Source organism: Apium graveolens, chromosome 2 (assembly GCF_009905375.1).
Source record: "Apium graveolens cultivar Ventura chromosome 2, ASM990537v1, whole genome shotgun sequence".
Lineage (NCBI taxonomy): Eukaryota > Viridiplantae > Streptophyta > Magnoliopsida > Apiales > Apiaceae > Apium > Apium graveolens.
The window spans coordinates 2,867,598-2,894,307 of record NC_133648.1 but is presented as its reverse complement, the minus strand read 5'-3'; the positions used below and the strand labels follow the sequence as shown (position 1 = coordinate 2,894,307).

Sequence of the window (26,710 nt, the reverse complement as noted above, 5' to 3'; positions counted from 1 at the left end):
CATCATAATGAACTTTTTCCTCTTCGACTTCAACATGCAAATACTTCAAAGATTGCACATAACTTCTTTGCAACTTAACATCAAAATTGTCTCGGTGCTCTTAATAAAAGTTTTTGTTAATACAATTGATGCTAGTAACTTTATATAATTGATGCTAGTAACTTAAATATTAGACCTTATTGTGGTTTTTTAGTTTAGTTATACTAGCTTACACCTTATAATAGTTTGGTAATTCTCCTTATGTCAGAGCCACGAATGTTCAGTTGGTGATAACTCCTGGTGGAGGTCCTGCTCCTTCGACGCCGTGCTTGGATCCTTCGCCGCTGTGGAGGTGTAGCTTTCGTGGGGCTACTACAAAACAACACCGGTAGGGGGGTTTGGGTCCCGCGGCGTCTCCGGTGTGAGAGTAAGAACTCGCTTTTGGGGAAGATGAAGATAGAAAGGAATGCAAGGTGGCTGTGTGTGTATATGAGTGTGAGAGAGTGATTAACCCCAAAACCTTACCTTCTTGGGCTATTTATAGGCCAAGGATAGAATTTTGGGGTTGGTACTTTTAAATCATAGTCATTGGTTCTAGGTTCGGAGGACACCTGGATGGGATGCATGCCTTACACGTGTCGGGGCGGGACTCACTACTAGAAATAGTAGATACGACATCGGTGCTTAGACATCGGCATGTAATGCACCCGGTGTTAAAAGTCTGTTTAACATCGGTTTAGAAAAAAACGATGTTAAAAGTCTGTTTAAAATAATAACAAATTAATGTTTTTCACTTCAACATTGGTTATTTATGCTAACCGTTATCTATAACCATTTCTAAAAAATGACTAAATAAATATTTCAGTTCCCTCGCTGAGTACCCAAATTTTCCCTCATAACAAAAAAGTTAAAAAATTATTTTCCCCTTCTCCCTTTACTCACACACCCATACATCTCTATCTCTGTCTCTATCTTCATCTTTATCTCTCTCCCTCTCTCCCCCAAACCTTGACTCACACATCAGGACTCTTCCTCTCTCTCTCAAACTCGCGGCTCTGTCTCTTTGTTGTCTCTCTCTCAGACCACCGCTCTATCTCAAAAACCCTGATTCTCTCTCTCAAATATCGAACTTCATCTCCTTCAGCTCTCTCTCTCCCCCCCTCTCTCTCTTTCTATCTCTCTCTGTCTCCTTTCTTACCACTACTTTCTTGTAAACCTAATTTAAACCTAATACAAAATCACTGATTCGAGATTTATCTCTCTCTTTCTCCACTCTCTTCCGTCTCCCTATCTATATCTTGATGGAAGCTTCGATTTATGTAAAATTGATTGGTAAAGGTTAGAATTCGGCCATGGTGAAAGCGATTGACGATGGTTTGAAGAAAGGGAAGGAGTTTTCCGTCACAAATCGGGCTAGAAATTGTTGGTATTATTTAACTTAGTAGCTTAAAATCAAGCTGAGAAAGCAAATATTTGGTTTGATTTTGTATGTAAATTTTAAATTTATTTCAAAATTTTACGTTTTGATTTTAATGAAGCTTTTGTTTATAGGCCTGAAGCTTTGGAGCTTGAAACCAACCTTCAATCAGTAACATATCTCTCTCTTTTAACTTTATTGACATCCATTGTGTATTTATATAGATCTGTCGGTGTATATTTATATTTGTATGTTCAATTTTGTTTATTCTATTATGTTCTGCTATTAAGTTTAGTTATTAATAACACATTTAACTCTATATTTTTTGTATTAGATCTCTATGCTTTTATCATTGGGAGCTATGTCATTTGGACTGTTGTAACTTGGTGTTTTTCCTTTGATGTGTGGGTGGTGGCTGGATGTTTGTACCATAAGAATGCAACCTTTGGAAGTTCCAAGTCTGTTTTTGATAAGGATGCCAACACTAAGAAAAAGAACAAGTCTACTGACAGGAGCACAGCGTCTACAGCTCCTTTGAATAAAGGTATGATATTACATGTAATAAAGTCTCTTAATACATTCAACATTTTGACTGGTATTTCCTTTTTGCTAATATTATTATAGTGAGATGTCAATACTAGCTGGCGAGCGCATTTTGCATAAACTTGCGAAAAATGAAAATTGAAAGGAATATAATGATTGTATTTGGAACCGGAGAGATCTTTAGAATGTTAGCAATTGAGATTAAATAATTTTCAATAACTATAATCTGCACAGTTCTTACATTATAGTACATACTAGCTCACTTTCTAGCTGAAGATGATATGTTTTTCTGTCCTATTAAATCACCAAACTTTTGGACTCCACCTTACGTTGTACAATTCCTTGAGGAGTTTAATGTTTTCTGCATGAAAATCCTCAATATACAATACATGGATACCTTATTATTCTGGTATTAAATGGTTTTGTTATGTAAATTTGAACTACCACAGGTGTAGATATGAGTGTACAGAACACTCAAAGTCACACAAACTTCACTTCTGATAAAGATAACAGAAGAGGAATGGTGCTTCCTTTCAAGCCCCTCTCACTTGCATTTGAAAATGTGAATTACTATGTTGATATGCCTCCTGTAAGTCACCTGTCCTTTAAATTGATATTATAATATGCTGTTTTTCTATGAGAGCGGAACATATGGTGGTCAACGATTCTCACAGTAAAACCATTCGTTTTTCAGGAAATGAAGAGTCAAGGAATCACAGAGCACCGTCTCCAATTGCTATGAGATATGAGTGGTGCATTCAGGCCTGGTGTTTAGACAGCATTAGTGGGAGTGAGTGGTGCTGGAAAGACTACGTTGATGGATGTATTAGCGGGAAGAAAAACCGGAGGGTATATCGAAGGAAGTATTAGCATTTTAGGTTATCCAAAGAACCAAGCAACTTTTGCTCGTGTCAGTGGTTATTGTGAACAGAACGATATCCATTCTCCACATGTTACCATTCATGAATCTCTTGTGTACTCGGCATGGTTACGTCTTGGTCCAGATGTGTCAAATAAAACACAAAAGATTAAATCTCTTTTGCTTGCTGATTCTATTGCAGATACGCCTCAAAACGTTCACACCCTTGTTAAATACCTTATATGATTTTGACAAAAAGATGATGCTACAAAATCCCTATTTATGCAGAGCATTATTAACATTGTCAAATATAGTTCAATATTTGGAGATATTAAAAAAGTTACAAATGGTTTAGAATGCTAAAGTTTTAAAATATCTATCTAGGATGAGTACACATAATGTATTGTAAATAGAAGCTAGTAACACACAAACATTAAGGAAGTTAAAGCCTCTTCAATTATAAGTAACAGACTATGCTTTTCTATGCAATTGCCAAAATTCAGATTTCTGCTGCTACACACCTCACTTTTGATATTCTTCCTATCATTTTCTTTGCTGGACCTGTCATAAAAAATTACATTTTTTCATGTTTTGGACTCCTCTTCTATATTAGTATCTTTCCCATAAAATCCTTTCTCAATTTTTCGTTACTTTCTTTCTAACTAAATGTAGCAGAGATGCAGATGCAATTGCTTCTATGCGTTTTGAGTTTTGACATTGAAGAATGCAATAGTAGATAATATTGGGTTCGACCCTGTATACACTAATGCCCAAATTATTAATCAAATAAACTATATATTAGCAAGATGTAGGGTTGGTTTTTACTGATTGACATGGGTAAGATATAATGTAATAGTTCTTATTGACTGACTCTGTTAGAATATTAAGTAAACCTCTCTTTGTTATCCCTGATTTTTTTAATTTGATAATGTACTTACCAGTTACCATTTAATATGATTGTGGCTATTCATTTAGCAGTGCACAACTAATTATTTCAAAATTTTGTTCAGGATACTGCACACCGTGTTGTCCAGTTTTGTGGAGGATATTTATGGGTTGACATGCATGGTGAAGAAAATGCCTAAAACATCCTGGATGGCTGTATATTATGCTAAGCTAACAGAGATATTCTGGATCTCTACCAGTCATCTTTATCATGCATATGCATGGTTTAAACTCTTTCAACTTCAGAAAAGTTTTAATAAGAACCTCAAACAGAAGGACTTGCAGCTAATTGCATCCTCTGTTCTCTTACCTTATAATTTATATTTTAAAAATTTATTAAATTTTGGTTGGTTTATTGTTTTAGATTCTGATTAAGTATTGGAAATTGAGAGGGTGCTTATTCTTTAGTTTCCTCCTTAAGTAGTGTTGTTTTATTGTTGGAAATACAAGTAAATCATATTTAGGTTCATTGTTAATAATGCATTATTAACGTCTTTGTTAAAGATGATGAAGTATATTACTTGTTTTCATCTCACAGGAGGAAGATTTGTATGAAATTAATGTACCATTAAAGTATACTTTATCTGCGGGTACCGGGATTCACGGATTGGCCTACTGGTTTGATGTATTATTTGATGGAAGGTTCTCTCCATGATTACTATTTTTTTCATGTCACTGGACTTCGTAAAGTTGTAATTCCTTACGGAAGTTGAAATGTTTGATCCACAGCACGGTTCAGAGGTGGCTGAGTACTAACTACGCTGCGTTCTTTCTCAACCACTGCATGTCATGCCAGGACAAGAAATAGTTGGTCATCTTCATATGATTGCTCACAGTACTCAGAGTTACACAATCAATCAAACTATGTCAGGTTGGTGTTTTCTATATCTATGTGATCAGTATACTTGATCTAATCTAATGTGTTATCAAATGTCTTTTATTAGTTAAAATGTGGGGCCCTGGTGCTGAACAAGGAGGAATTCTGCAAACATCCACTTGCAAGCTTGATCTTAAAGAACCTTACTATCGGATGTCTCAACCGCAAGCCTATTCACTGACACAAGATCAGCAGCCACATCAATATTTAGTTCTTGTTACTAAGTTCAGAAGCTCAGAAATTTAGCTTGCATGCTGGATGTAGATTATATTCTTCGATGTCATATCCCCTTATATTATGTCTCTAAATTATAATAGTAACTTTACGTTAATAAATTTTTAGCTGAAGCTAATAATCAAGACTCTAAGTCTGGTGTTCACTCAAGTGTAGATAATAGTAGCTTATGTTTATATTGCATTGTTTGGTATTTTTTTGTTTGTAAATGTAATTGGTTCATGTGGATGTGAACAGTATCAGGATGGCATGCAATATACAAAATATTAACATCACATTGGTAAATATAAAATGATGTAAAAAATATAAGAAAGACATCAGGTAAAATAATATTAAACGAAAAAGAACTAAAAAAACCGATGTGAAATAGTCATTTGACATCGGTTCTGAAAAGAAACTCAATGTATTTTAAGTCAAATAACATCGGTTATAGAAACTGACTGATGTTAAACAAAAAGATTTAACATCGGTTTCATGAAAAACACCCATGTCTTATCCATCATTTCACATCGGGGGGCTAATTTAACCGATGTCTGATCAAACATTTCACATCGGCCAACTTATCTAACCGATGTCTGATCTAGTATTTCACATCGGTTTGTTCGAAAGAATTTTAATAAATGGCTTTTAGAGCTTGTAGGTTTCATGTTTTAATGGATAAATACCTCATAATATACTCTATTTCACCTTAAAATAATGTAATATAAGCTGAAATTTGTTGCAAAAACATCACATTTAACCTTAAAACCGATGTATAGCATTGTAATAGACATCGGCTGTTAACCGATGTCAAAGGCTAATGATATTTAACATCACACGCGAAGACATTGGTTCAGATTTTTTTTAACATCGGTTCTGAACCGATGTCTGATCCCATTTTTCTAGTAGTGACTGGTTGAGAAATATTCTGAGGATCCTCTGACACGTGCCTTGATTATTCCCATGATTGATGGGTGACAGTTGTCCATATAATGCGTTTCGACATGTGCCTCACGTGTTGGGACCTCCGAAGGTTGGGCTTTGCGGGACTGGACCAGTTAGGACTAGTAGTGTGCGGGACTGAATTGAGTTAGTGGTCCGGGCCTTGTTCTTGGAGGAGCTACATATAGTATCTGTTGGTGGATAAGGATCCAGAAAGAGCTATCCCTTTATTCTCGGGAGCAATTAATTAAGGAGATAAAGTGGATAGTGTTTTGAAAGATATGGCTATTTGTTATGAAACAACAAAATTGATCCGAGGAAGCCATTGAAGTCATTGAGTCACTGAAAATACGATGTTCTGATAAGTTTTAAGAGTCCCTTGATAACATCTTGTTGGATCTCTACAAGAGATGTGGCAGATTAGATGACCAAATGGCGTTGTGAGGCGCAAATTGTTCTTGATTCAATAAGGAATGGCTTTTAATGGGAAGCGAATAAAGATAGCGAATTAAGTTTGTATGACGGTTTTTGAAATACTAAGAAACAACTCGAAGTTGATGACAATAGTTCTTCTTTAAGTTTGATAAAAGATAATGAACATTTACAAGTAATACCTGTAAAGGCTTGAAATTTTTCTGATTAATAATAATAATAATTATAATAATAATAATAATAATAAAATTTATTAATAATAATAATAATAATTATTATTGTTAATAAATATTAATATTTATTAATATTTGTTAAACCCATTACTTGCAGAAATAACCATCACATATTTAAAAGAAGGTTTCCAGGAAATCCTATCCCCCAATGGATACAAAATATCCCTCCATTATTGTCAATTATTTTCTCCACACTTTTTTGACATGAGTTCAAATCAAACTGATATGGTCTACCCAATACTAACTCACATGATTTAATATCAAAATTATCAAAAACTATATTATCTTTGTAGCTCAAGCTGTCAATGTCAATCATAAATTTTTTACTAAGGTATTAAAAGCCATTGGATTATTCCAAACAATATTATCTATTGCGACAGAAATTTGTAGAGGTAATTTGATTTCATTACCACTTCCCTTAAATTAAATTTCTCGGTATATTTACAATCTTCCACAATCCCGAATGTTTGGGGACTCACTTTACAAAATGGTTGAGTAAAGCTTTCATGTTTCAAATTAACTACCTTCAGTGATGTATACGTGTTCAAGGATAATGTTTGCAAACATTTAACAAGACGTTTAGCATCACCGTCATTCTCGTATTCGTAAACATTCTCAAGGCCTTCTTTAATGTATTCTTCTACATCTTCATTCTTATCTTCTTTTATCACTACATCATACGCCTTCTTTAATATGAATATATAGATGACCCCACATCTTTAGATCGATAACAGGTTATGGTTTGAAATAAGAGAATAGAATACATCTGAATTATTATAATATTTCTAACTCAAACTTTAATACCTCTTGGCCAACCTCCTCGTCTTATATGCCTTGAGATGTCTAGCTATCTGAAGTCGGGTTCTCTCCATAGCGCTGCCTACTGCGATTTACTTATAATAATCTTCGATATCACTAAAAGGATAGGAAAATGAAAAAGCAAGAGTGAGCTAAGAATACTCAGCAAGTACTATAATTTGGTTTCCAGATTTTAATATAAAAAGAAACCACTTGAAATAATTTTTGAATAATTTTATAAATGTATTTGCTTATTCAAATCAGTGGGTGAATAAAACATAATCCATTATTGGCTATCCATAATAAATTTAATTTATCTGAAATGAAACTGAAAGGTTTCTGGTTCATCTCAATAATTTATCATTTGCTTTGTCTCGTAATCGAGAAAATTGAAAAGAAAGAATGCCATTAATGGCGATCAACAATAAATAAGACTGTAAACTAGAACCAACATATGTACTATACTCCACTGATCAGTCTGGATATAGTACGGATCTATGCCCATCCACATAGACCAACCATCATATCGGGTACCCTGGCATACTTTGGCCTAGTAATCATAAGGTTCAGTCCATCTATGACCCTTTTCATAACCATATAGCCCGTAGGGTATTTGATGATAAACTATTTTGGTTAAAACATCATAATTCAGGGTTCGCAAATAACCCAAAATAATAGATATTTGCTCAAGAGATCAATTAATAATAATAAAAGAACAAGAATACGGAATACTGGCATAATCAAGATTTATTGTAGCGAAATATAAAATATTTAGCTATTCTGAATTTAGAATAGGGAGAAATACTTGCCTCAATTGATCAATTATCCGATCTTCAACAATTTACCACATAAATCAACTCTATTCTATCTGTATCTCTATCGACAGACTATCGGATGACCTTTACTCGTCAGTCACCATTCTATGTTCACCTCATCTCCGAGTCTACTCGTTTCAAGTATCCCATATGAACAAGCTTTACTTTTATACTCTTGGTCTGATCTTGAACGCCTCGAACTATGTGTATCTATCTATCATAAAAGATACTATTTTAATCAACCACCAATATATAATTGTCTAACTTGTACGTCTATCCTTATCGTGTACCCACTCGATGATAATAGATAAAGATCATATTCAACTATAAAATTTAAGAGACGCGGAAACGTAATTCACATAGCACATAAGTATGTTATTTATGTAACACATAATTCTGATCGTCCAAGAATAGGGTTTGGTATTTTTAAAATTAAAATCAGATCAAAATATTATTTTTCGGTAAAGATTTTACTCAGAAAGATTTAAAAAGTGAGCGATCTTTTAATATATTGAGTTAAGAAGCGTTTGTTTCGTTTAAAACGGACAAACGGTCTATTTAATATCAATAAAATATGAATAATTCAATTAACAATAATATTAATTGATTAATTAATAATTTATAAATTTTGAAAAGCAAAAAATTGAGTTTTAAAATTTTATTGGAATTAAATATAAATAAATAAATTTTGTGGAACTATTTATAATTAAAATTAATTGATTAAATAAATTAATCAACTAATTACATTCATAAACAATTAACTTAAATAAATTATAAATATTTACATCACATATTTATTTTTGAAAATAATGAAAAATTACGGAAATAAAATAATTTATTTAGTTATTATGAATAATTAACTAAATTAATTTTAAGATTTTAAAAATAGATTTTTAGGATTTATTTTAAAAATAAAGCCCACAAACAGAAAATTAGGGTTTGTCTTGGGACCGGAGGATCAAATCCGGGATAACAATCCGGTTGGAATCCGGTTAGCGGGTTAGGAACAATCAAGAACCATGCCGGAAAATCACCAGATTCCGGCGACGACCAAGAATCCGGTGAGGCTCCGACAGGGGTCAAAACAGTCCCGCTTCATTCGTTTTTCAATCCTAATTGTTCAATATGATCTTAGCAACTCAAAACATGCAACAAAAATCATAAACCATCAATATTTTAGCAAATCTGGTCAATCGGATGAAGAAAATCGGCGAAACTCCGATCAACACCGACTTCAGCTCAAACTCAACCAATAACAACGATTAATAGCTTTAAACGAAGCTGATAATCGAACCAAACTATTACATATAATCATATCAATGAAAAATTAAAGATTTAAATGGTAAATTGAATTTAAATTTTTGAAAAACCTATTGACTTTGAGATATCAATTCGTGCAATAAATTATTACATTTTAATACATAAATCAACTCAAAACGATACGAGGAATTTACATATATCATGAAATCATACAACCAAACATCAATTAAGAAACTCCCAAATTTCGATTATGAAGAATGAATCGAAATTAAAATTCGATTACCCTTTGAATGCAACTGATAACTTCGTTTTGGTTATTCGAAGTCTACAAACAAACATCTCTAGTACAATCAGCCGATGGATCAAAGATTTGAGAAGAACCTTAACCCCCAATATGATTTTACTGAATTTTCTGGATAATTATCAAGATTAAAAATAATTCGGCTATTTATAATTACTGAAAATAATACCTCTAAAACCAATTAAGGGTGTTTTTATCACGAACACTTATAAAATAATTTTAAAATAAGTCCCAAATTATTTTTTATGGAGAATAATTTGAAAATTGTTATTTTTCAATATATACAACATATATGTCAAAATTCACGAACACTTATAAATGTTTAAAAAATATAAAAATATTACATCTTTGAAATGTTCGTGATTTGATAAAAATCAAAACACGAATATTATGGGCTTGGTGTCCCGATAGGGCCCAATTTGATAAACTTTTGTAAAATGAAACATTTCCTAAATTAATGAAATATCCCGAAAACAAATATAATGAGTAACAACTCACACAAAATGATGCAAAACACACCACACAAATACAAGCCATCAGAATAAATCCACGTAGCACACAAATACAAGCCATCAGAATAAATCCACGTAGCGTATAGTTTTATATAATTGTAGTTTCCCACGTAACAAAATATCCAAAAAATATTATGATCCTTACAGGACCACATAAAACATATACCGCCTAACGTTTATGACCACAATATCTCGTACTGAGATAAAACATATAGTATTTTATTTAATATATCATAAATAGTCGAAATTTCTCGGATCTTACAAAATATGGTATATTAAATAGAGAAAATAAATAATTTCTCAAAAAACAAAGCTTGGAGACACATGGACCAAAGAAATAATTTGGGCCACTTACTATTTTATAACTAAATAAACATATGATAAAATTAACTTTATTTTGGGCTTTCAAAAATTAGCCTTATTTTAAATTTTAATATACATATAATGGATTGTAAAAATTATGGGCATTATGATCTCGGTGGGCCTAGTGTGGTAGCACGGCCTGAATTCGGTGATGACCACCTCTCGTCTATTCTAGATTCTTCCCAATCTATTATAAATATTTGTCATTCTCAAATTTTTTCTATACCCACTAAACCCTTACGACCATATTTCATTCGCCCCTTCTTTCTATCATACGATCTTGATTTAAATCTTTCCATCTCTCGATTGAATCGATATATTTTAGGCTAAAATCTTCGCCTAAATATATGAAAACTTAAAGTCGTTGTTGTTGTTTAAATAATTATTAAAGTAACACATGCTTAATTACTAAATTCAATTCGTTCTCATGTCTAAAATAATTATTTTTTGCAACTCTTCTCCTAAATCTCTTGTGAATATTTGTAGGGTTGTCAGGTTTATAATTGAAGATACAACAGAAGAGAAGATCTTGATGCTACAAGAAAGAAATATTAAATACTTCAATGTTGTGGTGATGAGTGGGTTGAAATGAATGAAGAAGAGAAGACAGAATACTTTGCCGCCATTGAGGCTGAGAAAACACGACGAAAGGCCATTGCTGATGAACTGCCGGATGATCCTTCCGATTAGGATTGTTCAGAGAAATGCTGGTTAAGACCCGAGGAGGCACCAGAGGAGGATCTGTCATTGGATAAAATTGAGAAAATGTTGGCCAACCTGGAATTTTTTAAACATTCATTGAACTCTAATTATGGAACGCATACTGAAACTTCATCAAGTATGCTAACAAATGAAGAAGTTCCTTTTGTTGTTCCTCAAGGTGGCGGCTTCCCTTCCAGTCCACATCCATATTTGGCTTATACCTATAAAAGCCCTAATGACAGGGGCAATGCACCAATGCAGGACTAAATTGTTATATATTGTGTAAAGTTGAGTTATTTTAAGCATTTGAATAGTACCTAATAAATGTGTTTTTGACATTGTTTTCAATTCAATCTTCAAATAAATATGTGAGTGATCTCATTTTTGTTGAAATTGATATCATCTATCAATAAGAGATAATGAATGGTGTATTTGTTTCGATCTTTTGCCTTTGATTTGATGGGTAATTCAATGACTTTTTCATTAATTGGCTAACGAAAGCTTTCTTCCAGGATTGAGATTAACACTCTTGGTGCGGGAGGGTTCCATATTTTCACTAGCTTCTTTACTAGTGTGAATAGGCTTCATTCTCAAATTTTACTCAAAGATAAAAGTGAGTAACAATAAGTGTGAGCCAAATTATTCAAAAAGTACAAAATATGTATATATAGTATCACAAGATATGATAAAAGAATCTGATAAGAAATGGATAAGCAATTCCCATAAGCATCTGATTATTTCTGAAATGAAATACTGAAATGAAATAGGCAGGCGATCAATAATAAACTAGACTGGACACAAGGAGTATAGATGTGTTAAATATTTCTTGAAATTTAAAATTTTAATTGATAAAATAACAACTTAATCATTTTGTAAAAGGATATCTATACTATACTATAATAGCCGAAATGGTGTATAATTTGTAGTTTGGTTAACCCCAAATTTTGGTTATCCCTTTCTATCACGACCGTCAGATTTCTTCATCAATTAATCAGAGCCGTTAGATCGAAATACTAAAAAAAATACATTCCACAAGTTCTCAGGTTCGAATCTTGTCAACAACAAATATTTATATTATTATTTATAAATATACATATAAGTTCTCAGGTTCGAATCCCATTAATAACAAACATCTATATTATTTATAAAGATACAGAAAAGTTTTCATATTCGAATCTCACTCACCAACAATAAATATTTACATTGTCATATACGAATAACATCTCATCAATCATATACTATTTATACTATTTGAACCTAACTTGAAATTATAACTATATAATCATTATATATTATTTAATTATTTATATTGAATTTTAATAAAATTATATAAAAAAATTTAAAATATATAAATTCTAACCAAGACCCGTGCATCGCACGGGCCGTAAGCTAGTATTATTATAATAAAGGGTCTTGGAGGTTTGGGATTTTGTGCTCTTTATTAGTTCAACATAGCCCTTAATTTTATCTAAACAAAGTTGTATTATTGTGAATGGGTGTCCATTAATTCCTTATAATCCCTGGCTTCCAAATCTTTGTAATCCCTTTACAAAAAAAATATCATGTACTCTTCTAATGATGAACTTACTTGAAACGTTCACATTGTTCAAGATTTACTTAATGATATTCTAGATTAGCGCCTAATTCAAATTTTCATCCCACTTGGCTCTCAACAATACGATCAAATGGGGGCGTTGGGAGACTAATTATGGAACAAACTTTGTTCGTATTACATGCCAGCAAAACTTAAGAATTTTCTGTTGGGGGCTCTTTATTGTAGCCTCCCCACCGTTGATAATCTTAACTTCTCTGAGTGTCACATCTAGGTTCTGAATAGTTGTGCTTTATGTGATACAAACGGGTGAAAATATTGAAAAATATATTGAAAACACCTTTGTTGTAAGCATTAATAGCAAACTCCTCATTTGTTATCTTACACGGTCTTCAATATTTAGCAAATTGACAATAGAGTAATGCTAGAGGCACAAGAAATGGTACAAAAAATTGTTACAAAATGATGTGTCATGGGTGATGTGGCACTTTGGAATGATTTAATTGGTGCTTTTCATGTAAATGTAGGGGTCCATTTTTATTTAGTCAATAAAAATTTAATAGGGCATTTTGTAATTTTTTTGGGAACCAATTTGGTGCCCCTAGCATTTTCCCTGAAAATATGCTCAATCTTTATGATTGTCTAATCTTCATACTTTTTCCTCATGCTCCTTCGTGTTGGCAAATATTGTAAATATTTTCCTCACCTTTAATATGAACGTTGCAATTTTTACAGATGACGATCATAACGCAGTAGCCTCATTACAAGAACATTCAGGTTTATGCTTAGAGGGGTATACTAAATCAAGATTTTAAAAGATTTTTTTGGACTCTTGAAACTTAAATTTGGATTTTAAAGAATTCTTTGAAATCTGATGGTATTCATTATATATAAGAAAAATTCTTTTAAAATCTGAGTGTATTCAATTTATATTTTAAAAAGTCAACTGAAATATGGCGGTATTCAATTTGGATTTTTAAAAGTCCATCAAAATCTGATGGTATTAAAAAATCTGTGAATTTTTTTTATTTGAAAAAGTTATGGATTTTAGTGAATTTTCTAGTTCATTTTTAATCTTTTGAAATCTCTTTAAAATACATGGGATTTTGAATAATTTGTTGAAACTTCACAAAATCTGTAAGACTCTGCAAGATTTTTCCATCAACTCCTTCAAAATCCACGAACAATTAAAATCAACGAAAATCTTTCAAAATCGATGGATTATTATCAATTCTTTAAAATCTGAAATGAATACACCCCCGTTAGTATATGTGCGAGTGTCGTTTCTAAAGAATTTTTCAACCTTAGATATCTCTTGTTAGTCCTTGCTTAGCATAGACCATTAGTTCTAACGATATTCGTAAGAAGTGGATTTTTTTGGTCCTGCTCCTTGTATACATGATTTACTTCTTGGGTACTTTCAAATTTAAAATAAAATAAAATAAATAATTTTATCCTTGGTAGCTTTTATATATATGATCTAAAATAAACACACATGTATTCTTTAAGAATAGTTTGTAACGAATGGAAGACAAAACTTGTGATTCCATTGCATAAGTGCTGAATAAAAACAAAGTAAGATTAAATACCGAAACTTTCTGGTACAATGTTCACTAGATCAATTTCCTAAAATCACTTCAATACTCCTATTAATTAGTGATTCTCCTATTATTACTGAAGCAAACTTACGATTACGTTTACCCGCTGATTTCTTGTTTGACAGCCTTTTATTTTATGCAAAACATAAAAACATGCTTAGATTAATTCCTAACATATTCCCGCTTAATCTACGCTACTTTCTACAGATCCTTCGGACCCAACGGTGCTCTCATTTGTTCAAACTTGACTGTAGACATTGCCTTGGTCAGTACATCCGCACGCCGGTTCTCTAAGCTTACATGCTTGATCTCAATTTCCTTTCGTTCAACACATTCACGGATAACGGATAAAATGATAATGGATATTGATGTGCTTACTTCGCCCATGAAAAATCGGGTTCTTTCCCAAATTAATGGCAGATTTGTTATCGACATATATTACCATTGGACCATTTTTCATATCAGTAATCTGTTCGAGTAAATTTCTTAACCTAACACCCTGAAAAGCTGCCGCCATGAATTCAGCTTTACAGCTCGATAATGCAACACACCTTTATTTTTGTGAAACCCACGTAATCAAACTTTTATCTAAATAAAATGCTATTCCTTCAATAGTCTTTCTATCTTCAATATTTCCTGCCAAGTCACTATCCGAGAAGTTTTGCACATTAGTAGAGATACAATGTTCAACGAAAGGAAGTTTTGGAATTGGAAGGCGTCAGAAGATACGGAATTGAATTTCCCTGAAACTGTTGGGAGTGGTGGCACTATCACGATTCATAATGTTCACCAAGAAAGTGCTTACCAGGAAAGATCGCAAAATGGTACTGAAGAACAGGAGCCACTTACACCAGTTCAAGCAGGTCACAATCAGAATTCAGAGTTAAGTGCAAGTGAAGACAGTGCTGGTTCGATCACAGGTTCAACCACCAGCAGTGCACCTCGAAACTTTCGGTTACTGAGCGAGATTTATGATGACACAGAACAAATTGGGATTGTAGATGACTTGCTACTGCTGAGTATTGAGGAGCCCAACAACTTTAATGAAGCAAACCAAGAAGTTGAGTGGAAGAAGGCCATGACCAATGAACTGGAGTCGATCGAGAAAACTAAAACCCGGGTGTTGACTGAGTTACCACCAGGTCATAAAGCCATCAGACTGAAATGGGTATATAAGATTAAAAGGGACGCAAATGGAGTGATTACAAAGTATAAAGCAAGACTTGTCGCGAAGGGATATGTTCAAAAACAAGGATTTCGTTTCAGTCCTTCCTCATCTCAATATGCTGATATCTTCACCAAAGGTCTACCTTCCTCCTTCTTCACAGAATTTCGTTTCAGTCTCACTGTTCTTCCCTCCCCTGCTTCGACTAAATATAATTATATAAATCATTGCTTGATTGATGTTCAGTGATATTATCGTAATATCTGTAATTACTATAGGACATCTAGACAATCATTTAGGACAGTTACACAAATCTCTAGTAATTACAGTAAGGATATCATCTGTAATTATAATCAAGATTCCCTTAGTATGTATATATAGTTCTGAAATATAATACGAGAAGGTCAAGGAGAATTACTCGATAACTAGGAGAGAGGTTTAAAGATGTATTTAAATAATGATTAACTGTTTTGCTTTCTAATTAAAATAGATATTTCTAATATTTGAGTTTTAATAATATAATATAAATAGGAAAAGGGAAATGTTTTAATAATATATTATAATACAATTCTATGGCGTACCAATTCTATGAATGAGAAAAATAAAGACTGCATTAGTGATAAAGATTTTTGGGAAAATCCCCTAAAGAATTGAATATTTGCTTTAGTTTCCCCTCTCAGGAGCTTTGTGTTGCTTACTTTTGGTCTTACATTTCCGTATCCTGAGATAATTCTAAGACGATTGCTGCTTATTTTTGCTCCTAACTCATATCAGTCAACATATCAAACCATTGGCCAAAAGAAGTCTTGCTCTACTTGCACTGCAGGTTTTCTGGTTTTTCTTGGTCTTACATTTTCCAGAATGTCCTCAAAAGCCTCCCACTCCCACCATTGGAGCTTCCACATAAAACTAAAACACGCCTTAACCAACTTCCACCATAATTTAATCGTGGAAGACTGATTCCTGACTGATTTTCTTATTTTACTCAATACGACATACAGAATCCTATGTTCAGTCTATATCTTACATCAAGTCCAGTTAAGGACAGAGAACTAAGGCTCTGTATGGTATTGCTGTTGCAGACAGCTACAACAGTTTTTTGCTGAAAAGCTGTTAGAAAGGTGTTTGGTAAATTCTAAAAGCTGTTGTCTGAAAAAAGCGCTTTTGGTCTAAAAGTTGCTGTTAACAAAAACATGCCCCCATGATTTTGAAAAAAACTGTATTCAGCTTTTACAGGAAATAGCTATCAGTCTTACCATCAAAGCTTTTCAAAAATATCAAAAACTAGGTACAGAAGAAATCCACAAATCATGAACTAGTGCCAACGAAAATTCTTCACTTTTGAAATTGGCTAAAGCACAAGTATTTGATTAAAAGACATATATAACAATACAAATTATGACAGGAAATTGTAAGCAAGCTTGCTGAACACTGCAGGCAAATAACAGAGAATGAAATTTATGCAAAACAATTACTATGTAAATAAATAGTGCAAATAATCTATGTATAAGACCAAGATGGGCCTTCTTTCGCACTTGCTAGTAACTGCAAGCTCCAAGTTTCAAGGTGAAACTAGGCTCTCAACACAAGCATACAGAATACATGCTTCAAATTTCTTATGCAACAAAACCTTATCCTTGGAGTTGTACTTGTATAGCCATAAATTTTCATCGTATGGTGCACAGAAAAGAATATAAACTGACACTTTTTTCTTGTAGTCACGATTATCTTCACCGATGACGAATAATTTGAAATCATCACCTGATTCATCATATCCCAAACCAAACTTTAGATTCTTATATTCTGTTTAAATTGTTTCGGGCAGTCTTCTTATTTTTCTAGTGAACGGGTTCCAGAAGAATACACCCATAGGTTTACGAAATTCACGAATTGTTAGACAAACCAACCCATTACAATAGGCAACGAAACTTGGAATGTAATACTTAACAGGATTGTCAATTATATTAGGCTCGGTAAAGGATTCGTTAATCGGAGAATATACAGAATGAATCGCGAACTTTGTATGATCAATAAATCCGTTAGCCTGCCGATAACGTGAAAGAAGATGATGACGAGTAGAATGAAGGTCATTAGTTGAAAACTATGCTTGGTATGTCTTGAGGACCATACATGTCTATAGTGCTTTATGTATACTTCTTATTTTAGCTCTTGTCATCATCTATGGCCGGATGAGAACTACACTTATATGATCCTATTAGGGCCTTACTCTAACACTTTAAGGTTTTAGATGAGCTGGTTACTCAACATGGTATCAGAGCTTAGGCGGACGGGAGGACTAAGGTTCGATTCCCAGCCACCCTCAACATTCTCACAATTTATTGTGGACACTAAATGCAATTAATGCCCCAAAGATGGGTGCCGGTGTTCCACTCTCGAGTGAGGGGGATTGTTAAATATATGATCCTATTGAACCTCTAACACCTTAAGGTTTTAGATGAGCTGGTTACTCAACAACACTTAGTTCGTCTCTGTTCCCTCGGAACACATCTTCGTATTCTAAAGACATAGACGCGTTCATAAGTCAACATGGATCCTCAATCCCCAAAAGATTTAGGTACTCTGCACCGAGGCTGCAACACCCGCAATCTGCAAAGTTGTACCCCACTGACGAAAGTAAAATCTCATCTCTGTTGCAACCTAGAGGAACCATTGGTTATATTGCTCCTGAAGTAATTACTAGAAGTTTGATGTCCCATAAATCTGATGTCTACAGCTATGGAATGATGATTCTTGAAATGGTTGGAGGAAGAAAGAATATCAATAACTGTGCAGATCGCATTAGTGAGATATATTATCCACGTTGGCTATACAAGCGAATCCAGTCTGATGAAGTGCTAAATTTGGCAAATGAAAATTCCGCAGAAGAAAATGAAATTGTAAGGAAAATGGTGATCGTCGTACTCTGGTGCATACAGATGTATCCAACACAAAGGCCAGCAATAAGCAAGGTGATTGAAATGTTGGAAGGACAGACAGCAGCCCAGGAGATCCCACCACATCCCTACTTAGGTTCAATTCCGAATTCTCCATCAAATTCTGCTGAAAAAAAGTTGTCCTGTTCTTCTTCTGGAACATTACTCTCTTCATCAACATGACAGCTAAATTGGATAAATAGGAAGACATGATCTGTCCTTAAATCTCTTTTTTGTCATGATATTATATTTGCTACCTGAAATAATGTAAGATTATTATATATCCATATGTCTGTGCAGAAGATTAAGGACAAATGTACAAAGTAGTATAATGTTTGGACCAGTAAACACTAAGTTTGAACCAGTAAGCAAAAGAGAATAAGATACTTCTCAACAACAAGCCTACGAAGAGCATTACTGCATACTTTATTAATGGTTTCCTTGGCCTTAAAACCAGCTGCAACAGCTGCTCCCAGCAGCTAAGTGGCATTAATCAGTGCTCATCCCTGACTATAGGTGATTGATAACCTTCGCCTGACCCAAGTGAACCTTTCATTCACATGGAATTTTCCATTAGAAACTGAAACTGGAATAAGCTAGTTTCTTGAACAGAAATATTCAGATACAGACCATATAATAATCAAAAGATGTTTTCAAGACTTCTTCTTTCTTGTTTAGTGGATGGACAATTTTATCAGAAGTATATAAAGAATACAATAAAGGCACGTCTTGCTGCTATAAGACGTGAAATTCCTATACAGCTCCAGAAAAGACTTTTTCATTTACGACAGATCTACCAAGCTCGTAAAATCACGGATCTACCAAGCTCGAGGCCATTTTGTCCTTCATTAGACATAAACAATATGCTAAGGACAGACGGGAGCTGGAACTTCTGGGCCATTCGTATAAGAAAATGAAAGTATTTATGATATAGAACTAATGTCTACCAGAATTCAAGTTCTTCAAAAAAGTTTTCTTCTTGTCAGGGCTAAACCGAAGCCTGTCTGGGCAGGTTACGATATAAACGAAGCTCATTGGAGCCGGAGCTTGAGCCCCCTGTGCGACACGAGTTCTCTCAACTGAGACCTCAGTCCTCACATATCTCGTCAATCCCATACTTCCATAGCTGCGTTATTGTGAAACAATCGATTTGCTCCGAGGAAGTATTCAGAGTTAACAGTACAGCTCAAGTATTTAACAACAACAAACGAGGCCTCAAATATTAAGAAAGAAAATTAGCTAACAAATTTAAACAAGACTTTTCAAAGTAAGAAATCAGCCACAGCTAATATTGTTTCACCACGACACGTCAGAATTTTCTAAACCCTAAGAAAAATGCTGTTTAGCTTCACAATCTGACCAACACATCAACCAACACATTCAGTGTAAAAAGCACACAAGCAACAATAACAAGAAGTTGATAGTAAAATCAGTAGGCTAAAAAAGCTATAGTGGCTCGACATGATGACTGGTATAGGAAGGTCCTGCCACATGTTTATCAGGAACTGAATAGTGCAGCAATGTCCTTTTCTGCCCAAAAGAGCCATTGGAGAAGCAATTATCATAATTTTTTTATCTTAATTTTTTTGGAGCTTTCTGACATTCACATTAAAAATAAGCCTAAAACTCCACAAAGTTAGGGCAGACGTTTCTACCTTTAAGTGCAATAGCTGCAATATCATTATCTCGAAAATTTCACAAATAGTATTTGATAAATATGCTAACAAAAAGCTAGAATTTTTAATATATATTAGTTTAAACAGAGAAATAGTTTAAGCAAAAAATCAAGTCTGGTATCCAATTTAACTTCATTTCTTCTCTGGTTGCATACCTCTGAGAGAAACCAATGTAGCTGGCACCCTCATGTACGGAGGTGGATCAAAGCAAATTGATCCCGATTTAATTGTGTAAAAACACCAGTTTACAGGGCTATAAACTAAGATATCCTCTTCATCGCCACTGTCACGATGTATGTAAGGAACTTCAGTCTTTAAACGTGGACACTTAGTCAGAAAAGGCAAGGAAATTACCTTTGTGTCAGCCCACTTCTGTTTCTTGTAATCTTCCAACACCCATATAATTAGTTTCTCTTCTCGAACAAAAACTACTGCTGGCTTGTTTATCCAGGACTGAATTTTAAGCTCTTTATAGTTAAAATATAAGTTCTGTGGCACCTTAAGAATTTCACAGGTCTGCTTCACTAAGTCAACACACATGATCTTAGGGTTGTTTAAACCAACCATAGGTGAAGTAAGAATATGCAAGATGCCCTCACTTGATATACAATATGAGAAATGATATCTCCCTTGTCTGCTGAGCATGTCAAATACTGGAATTTTGACGATTCTCCAGGAAAGATCATCAGCATTAAGACATAGATCATTGCTGTGACCTCCAAGATCAATAAGTGCCAAAGTATATCTCTTCCACACATGATGAAAAAATACTGAAACCACATAATATGAACTAGTCGAAGGATACTGAAAGATGTGCTTGTAAATGACTCCATTATGTGGACGGGGAAGATTAAGTATACGCTTGGTTGTTGGATTTCTTATTCGATAGGTTGTTGGATTACTTATCCTAAACTTCGTTGGATCTCTTATTCGATAGGCTGCCATATCTGATGGCGTAACAGGGGAGAATGATTCAATTGTCTCCAGTAACAACCCTCTACAATATTTACTTTCAGACATAATGTTTTCTTGAATCCAGTCACTGTGCAGAATTCCATTACGTACAACTTGCATGTCTACCAGGAGTTTGCCCAGAATTACGGAATACCATACCTTGCACACACATTTACATCTCAAAAGATACTCTGCTTCCAACCAGCTTAAGATCTCGGCCAATATTTCTTCAGGAAAACAAAACATTTCTTCTTTATCTAGAGACCTACGTTTGCTCATCTTATTCTCAGCTTCAATTTACTTGGGTATCCTACGAAATTGCTTAAAATGCTCACCGGCCTCTAAAATTCTGCAAAAAGTAAGAGGTGCTTCTTAGGCAGTACTACAAGAAAAATACATATACTAACACTTTTTAGATGATGAAAAATTTAACAGGCACGAGACATGTATATTCTCAGCAAGAAAACAAGAAAGATATATAGTGGTAAACAAGAAAGACATGTACAAAACCAACAATAAACTGCAATTCTGTAAAATTCATTCTACCGCAGCTGACAATAAAGTTCTAGCAAATTCATATATGCAGCACGAAATAAAAATATGTAAAGTTTGAAGTACTTAGTTATGTAGCACACCTGGCTCTTATGGAGTTCAAAAGAACCCACCTGTTAGTAAAATTTGGGTCGTAAGAGAAAACAACACAAATTATAATCTACATAAGTATTCATGCGTGATAATTTGTATTGATTATTTAAATAAACGAATAACAACAGGGATGTCTCGAAATCAAAATCTAACTGACCAGTTTTACACGCTTGTGAGGAAAAAGATGAAGTCCAAGAGAAGTGTTACCTTGGAACGGAGATGGCATGGATTGGGGATCGATTTAGTATCGTAGTAATATAAATATTTAGGGTTAAGCCTATCTAATTGTCAGCCTTTGGATTAACATCACTTCTTATTATCTTTTTCCCAAAAAAAAACATCACTCTCTTATTTTCAAAACTTTGTGTAAGAATTAAATTTAAGAGTTTTTGACACTTTATAACTCATTTCTTTGGTCATTTTTCGATTCGGGTCTATATTTTGTTTTTTTACAAGTTGCACCTTTAATTTTGAATTTCGCTTTATTTTGCACCCTATGGACCGTTTTTAACTTTTATATGAGGGTAAAATTGGAAATTTCTGGTCTCCAAAAATAAATTGCCGGATATTTCGATCCAAACTTACAATTAAATACATGAATAGATTGCAAATAACAAGTAAAAACAATATGTAATATCAAATTTCATGAAAAATACCCGGAAATCGAACCCCCAATTCGAAGTAAGAACCCTATAATCGAGTTTACTTTTTTTTTTTTACCTCTTTTACTGATTTTTAGGCTAGAATCTGTAAGGGCTTGATTGGAGTTTCGATTTGGTTACTGGAACTTGCGATTGTAGCTCAATAACATTTTTAAAGTCGGTTATTGGTCTTTGAAATTTGAAATTATGAGGTGTATTATGTTACTAACCTATAATTAATAAGTAACAATTCATTGACCTCCAGAGTTCCTATAATAGGTCAATCTTGTAATATTTACACCCTGCTTTATACTTTATCAAAATCTCATCATAGGTCAGTATGAAGTGAGAAATGTCTCGTTCTTAGTTGGCTAAGGTTTATAGTCACATTGTGTATCTGAATTCCTATGTCCTCCCATGTCAATATTATGATATTTTTATTAAAGACTGAAAATATTAATATGATTCTTTGTATAATATTGGATAATCAAATATGTTTAGGTTTAACATGGATGAAAAAGATAGTTATATATATGAGAGCAATCATTTTCAATAATTCTTATTCATGAGAAGATAAATATGTCCATACCAACGTAACCTACCCTCCCGCATCTTCTTGAAAGTAGACTCAATACCTAAAACTTGCCTAAAGGTATCATTTGGAATATTATCTTGATCGACCAGACATGAAACTAAATTGATTTGCGGAGATATTGACAACCCTAGGTATCATGGACTTAATAACACATTCCCAGAGTTTCATGGTATGACTAAGTAACATAATACCATGGTAGTTATTACAATTTTGGGCATTCTCTTTATTTTTATATAGCGGTATCACAACACTTGACCTCCACTCCACTCACTTGGCATCTTGGCCATCCGAAACATCTTATTAAAGAGATTTTCAACCATCTTATACCATCTTCTCCCAAATAATACCACACTTCAATCAATATCTCATCCATACCAACTTCCTTTCCCTTTCCCATCCTGCGCAGTGCTGCTCCCACTTCATATCTATGACTGCGTTAAATATGTGATTAAAATATTTCCCCCCAAACTAGCTTCAACCTCTGCAATTGTAAGAATTTTTTATCTCAACTAACTTCTTTCTATGACTGCGTTAAATATGTGATTAAAATATCTATTCCACCTCGCTTTAATCTCCTTGTCCTGCAACAAAACATGGCTATCCTCATTTTTTATATACCGTACCGAACTAATATCTCTACGCTGCCTATTCCGCATTTTCTCAAGTTCAAAAATGTCATTCACTCCATCTTTGGTGTTGAGACGTCCATACAAATCCTTATATGCCTTAACTTTAGCTTCTACAATTGCCTTTATAGTTTATCTCTGTGCTACTTTGGACATTTCTTTCTTTCTATCTCTGTCTGTGCCATTTGAACATGACATGTAGTCCAAAAAATACCTCTTTTGTATTTCTTCATTCCACCACCACGACTCTTTGTGAGAATTTTTTTTGTCTGAAGTCACCCCTAATTTCATTTTTCTATGTTTCGAATAGAGTTAACCATGGTATTCCACAGTTGCTCGTCATCTCCTTCTTGCATGAAACAACTTTGAAGCTTCGTATTAAACTCTTCAACTTTCAATCTTTTCAAAATTTTAAAGAGTTTTTTTGGTATATCAACCCTTGTCCCCTTTGTCAACTGACTACTGATAGATAAATCCATGATTAATAAACGATGTTGTGATGTACAAGCTTCTTCTGGAATAACCTGACAGTCTTTACATAATCTGAGATCCTTATTTCCAAGGAGAAGATAATTAATTTTCATGGAATGAACTCCACTCCTAAAAGTAATGAGATTATTCTCACGCTTTGGGAAGTAAGAATTCACATGAACTAACGCATGAGCTCTCACAAATCCTAAAATTTTTAATCCACTCTAATTTCTTATACCATACCCAAAACCACCATGAATGCCTTGATACCATTACAAGAAATTTGCAATAAGACAACACTTGATACACAATGGTTAAAAAAAAAACCGTTGTCCTAAAAAATCATACAACGGTGAATTGATTTTGCAGAAAAAACAGTTGTGTGAGCTCCAGAACAGACAACAGATATCCATCTTTTTTAAACTGTTGTACAAGTTGTATCCTCTTATCGAGTCAGGCAACGGTTTTTTAAATATAGTGTTGTTGTAGATCTTTAACACAATGATTACAAACTGTTGTTACTATGTTAACGTATAGGGTTAGAAGACAACGGTTTTAACATTACATTGAGTAGTTCAGACAACGGTTTTTTAGAAAGGTTGTCCTCTAAACCATCAAACAACGGAATGAAAACAGTTGTCTGAGGAATTTCAATGGGTACCACGTATTGAGGTGGCAGCACGTGATAGGTGGTAAATCATTCACAAGGATTGCTGAGGTGGCGAAATGAGAGCCCTTCATTGAAATGAGATTTGATATCGGCCGTTAGATCGAAAAATAGCTAATATTCTTATACAACGGTTTTATGTTAAAACAAAAGTGTTGTCTTAGTTAGTCTCATACAAGCTTTTAGGTATTACGTTGTGTAATTCACACCACAGTTTTTAGAAGGGTTGTCTTAAAAAACTTCATACAACGGAATAAAACAGTTGTCTGAAATAGTTATTTTATAGTTATTCACACCACAGTCATTTTGCATGTTAGGATTAGAAAAATCTGGTAAAAGTACCCATCCCGACAAGGAGACTCGTTCCCGATTTACAGGATTAAATTTTTAAAATGATTTTTCGACGATCCAACCGTACGGATGTTAAGATATATCGATTTTAGTCATAAGAACAAATTATTAAAAAATTTGAAATTCATTTTCCATGTCAGGATTAGAAAAATCTGGTAAAAGTACCACTCCCGACAAGGAGACTCGTTGCCGATTTACAGGATTAATTTTTTAAAATGATTTTTTGACGATCCAACCGTACGGATGTTAAGATATATCGATTTTAGTCATTAGAAAAAATTATTAAAAAATTTGAAATTCATCTTGCATGTCAGGATTAGAAAAATCTGGTAAAAGTACCCCTCCCGACAACGAGACTCGTTCCCGATTTACAGGATTAATTTTTTAAAATGATTTTTTGACGATCCAACCGTACGGATGTTAAGATATATCGATTTTATTCATAAGAACAAATTATTAAAAAAATTGAAATTCATTTTGCATGTGAGGATTAGAAAAATCTGGTAAAAGTACCCCTCCCAACAACGAGACTCGTTCCCGATTTACAGGATTAATTTTTTAAAATGATTTTTCGACGATCCAACCGTACGGATGTTAAGATATATCGATTTTAGTCATAAGAAAAAATTATTAAAAAATTTGAAATTCATTTTGCATGTCAGGATTAGAAAAATCTGGTAAAAGTACTCCTCCCGAAAACGAGACTCGTTCCCGATTTTCAAGATTAATTTTTAAAATAATTTTTTTGACGATCCAACCGTACGGATGTTAGGATATATCAGTTTTAGTTACATGAAAAAATTATTAAAAATTTTGAAATTCATTTTGCATGTCAGGATTAGAAAAATCCAGTAAAAGTACCCCTCTCGACAACGGATATAAAAATATATTAGCTTTTGTCATATTGAAATATTAAAAACATTCAAATTTATTTTATATTATTTTATAAAAATAATTTCCTAAATCTATTTATAAAAAATTTATAAGTATACAATATTTATTTATCGAGTTTTCTTGTTATAATTGGTTTCCCTCCTTCAACTTTTCATTTCCCCCTTCTTTTCTTTTCATTACCCGCTCCCCTCTCCCCCTCCCCCTCCCCCTCCCATGCCCCATTTCATATCCTTCTCTGTAAACATAAAACACCAAAGTACACAAATCTATATCTCTCTCTCTCTCCCTCCTAACCCTCTCAATCCACCTCTATTTCAAACACTAATTACACTCTGAATGACGAATTAACTTCATAGCCGTCCGCTGTTTGTGCTTCCATTTCCGATCCAAAGGATCTCAGCTGCTTGAATTGAGTTGGTATTCCAAAGAAGATTGTGGTCCTATTGAGTTTTGATTTAGGTTGTGGTCTCTCCCCTTCCCTCTCTCCCTCTCTTTCTCCCCCTCTACTCTCCTTGTTATGAAAAATCTATACATACATAAATATTTGCTTTTATTTGAGCCTCTTTTGATTGATTTGTATGTTTCTTTAATGGAGTATGGTTCCGTTTAGGGTTTCAATTCGACTTCAATTTGGGGTTTTAGTTTGTGTTCAAAACTAAGGCTTTAGGGCTTATTTGTGGATTCAATGGAAGGTGCTTGTCTTTAATTTTGAGGTATCACTCTCTCTCTCTGTCTAACTCTCTCTCTCATT

General features: G+C 33.7%; 1 protein-coding gene and 1 long non-coding RNA gene across 8 annotated transcripts; one reads left to right on the top strand and one right to left on the bottom strand.

Annotated features, from left to right (window-relative positions):
* The first annotated feature begins 935 nt into the window (after positions 1 to 935).
* On the top strand, positions 936 to 4,915 carry LOC141705519 (uncharacterized). 3 transcript variants are annotated; one of them, XR_012568385.1, is made up of 8 exons: positions 936 to 1,405; positions 1,531 to 1,567; positions 1,731 to 1,940; positions 2,389 to 2,528; positions 2,634 to 2,817; positions 3,809 to 4,385; positions 4,473 to 4,614; positions 4,688 to 4,915. It is a non-coding gene; the product is annotated as an uncharacterized LOC141705519 (long non-coding RNA). The 3 variants fall into 3 exon arrangements; XR_012568386.1 differs by having other exon boundaries at positions 936 to 1,401; positions 2,634 to 4,385; XR_012568384.1 differs by having other exon boundaries at positions 2,634 to 4,385.
* Positions 4,916 to 16,985: 12,070 nt separating this feature from the next.
* Positions 16,986 to 22,051, bottom strand: LOC141706691 (uncharacterized). Of its 5 annotated transcripts, none has more exons than XR_012568878.1 (4): positions 21,922 to 22,051; positions 20,470 to 21,418; positions 18,865 to 20,398; positions 16,986 to 18,696 (listed from the first exon to the last, which is right to left on the bottom strand). XR_012568878.1 is itself a non-coding variant. In XM_074509490.1 (4 exons), the coding sequence occupies exons 2-3, from the start codon at positions 21,346 to 21,348 to the stop codon at positions 18,950 to 18,952; spliced, it is 918 nt and encodes a 305-aa protein (XP_074365591.1). In that variant the 5' UTR covers positions 21,349 to 21,418; positions 21,922 to 22,051; the 3' UTR covers positions 16,989 to 18,696; positions 18,865 to 18,949. The 5 variants fall into 5 exon arrangements, 4 of the variants coding, with proteins under 4 accessions (XP_074365591.1, XP_074365589.1, XP_074365590.1 ...); XM_074509490.1 differs by having other exon boundaries at positions 16,989 to 18,696; positions 18,865 to 18,988; XM_074509488.1 differs by lacking the exon at positions 21,922 to 22,051 and adding an exon at positions 21,872 to 21,921 and having other exon boundaries at positions 16,989 to 18,696; positions 18,865 to 18,988; positions 20,271 to 21,418.
* Between the last annotated feature and the right edge of the window lie 4,659 nt (positions 22,052 to 26,710).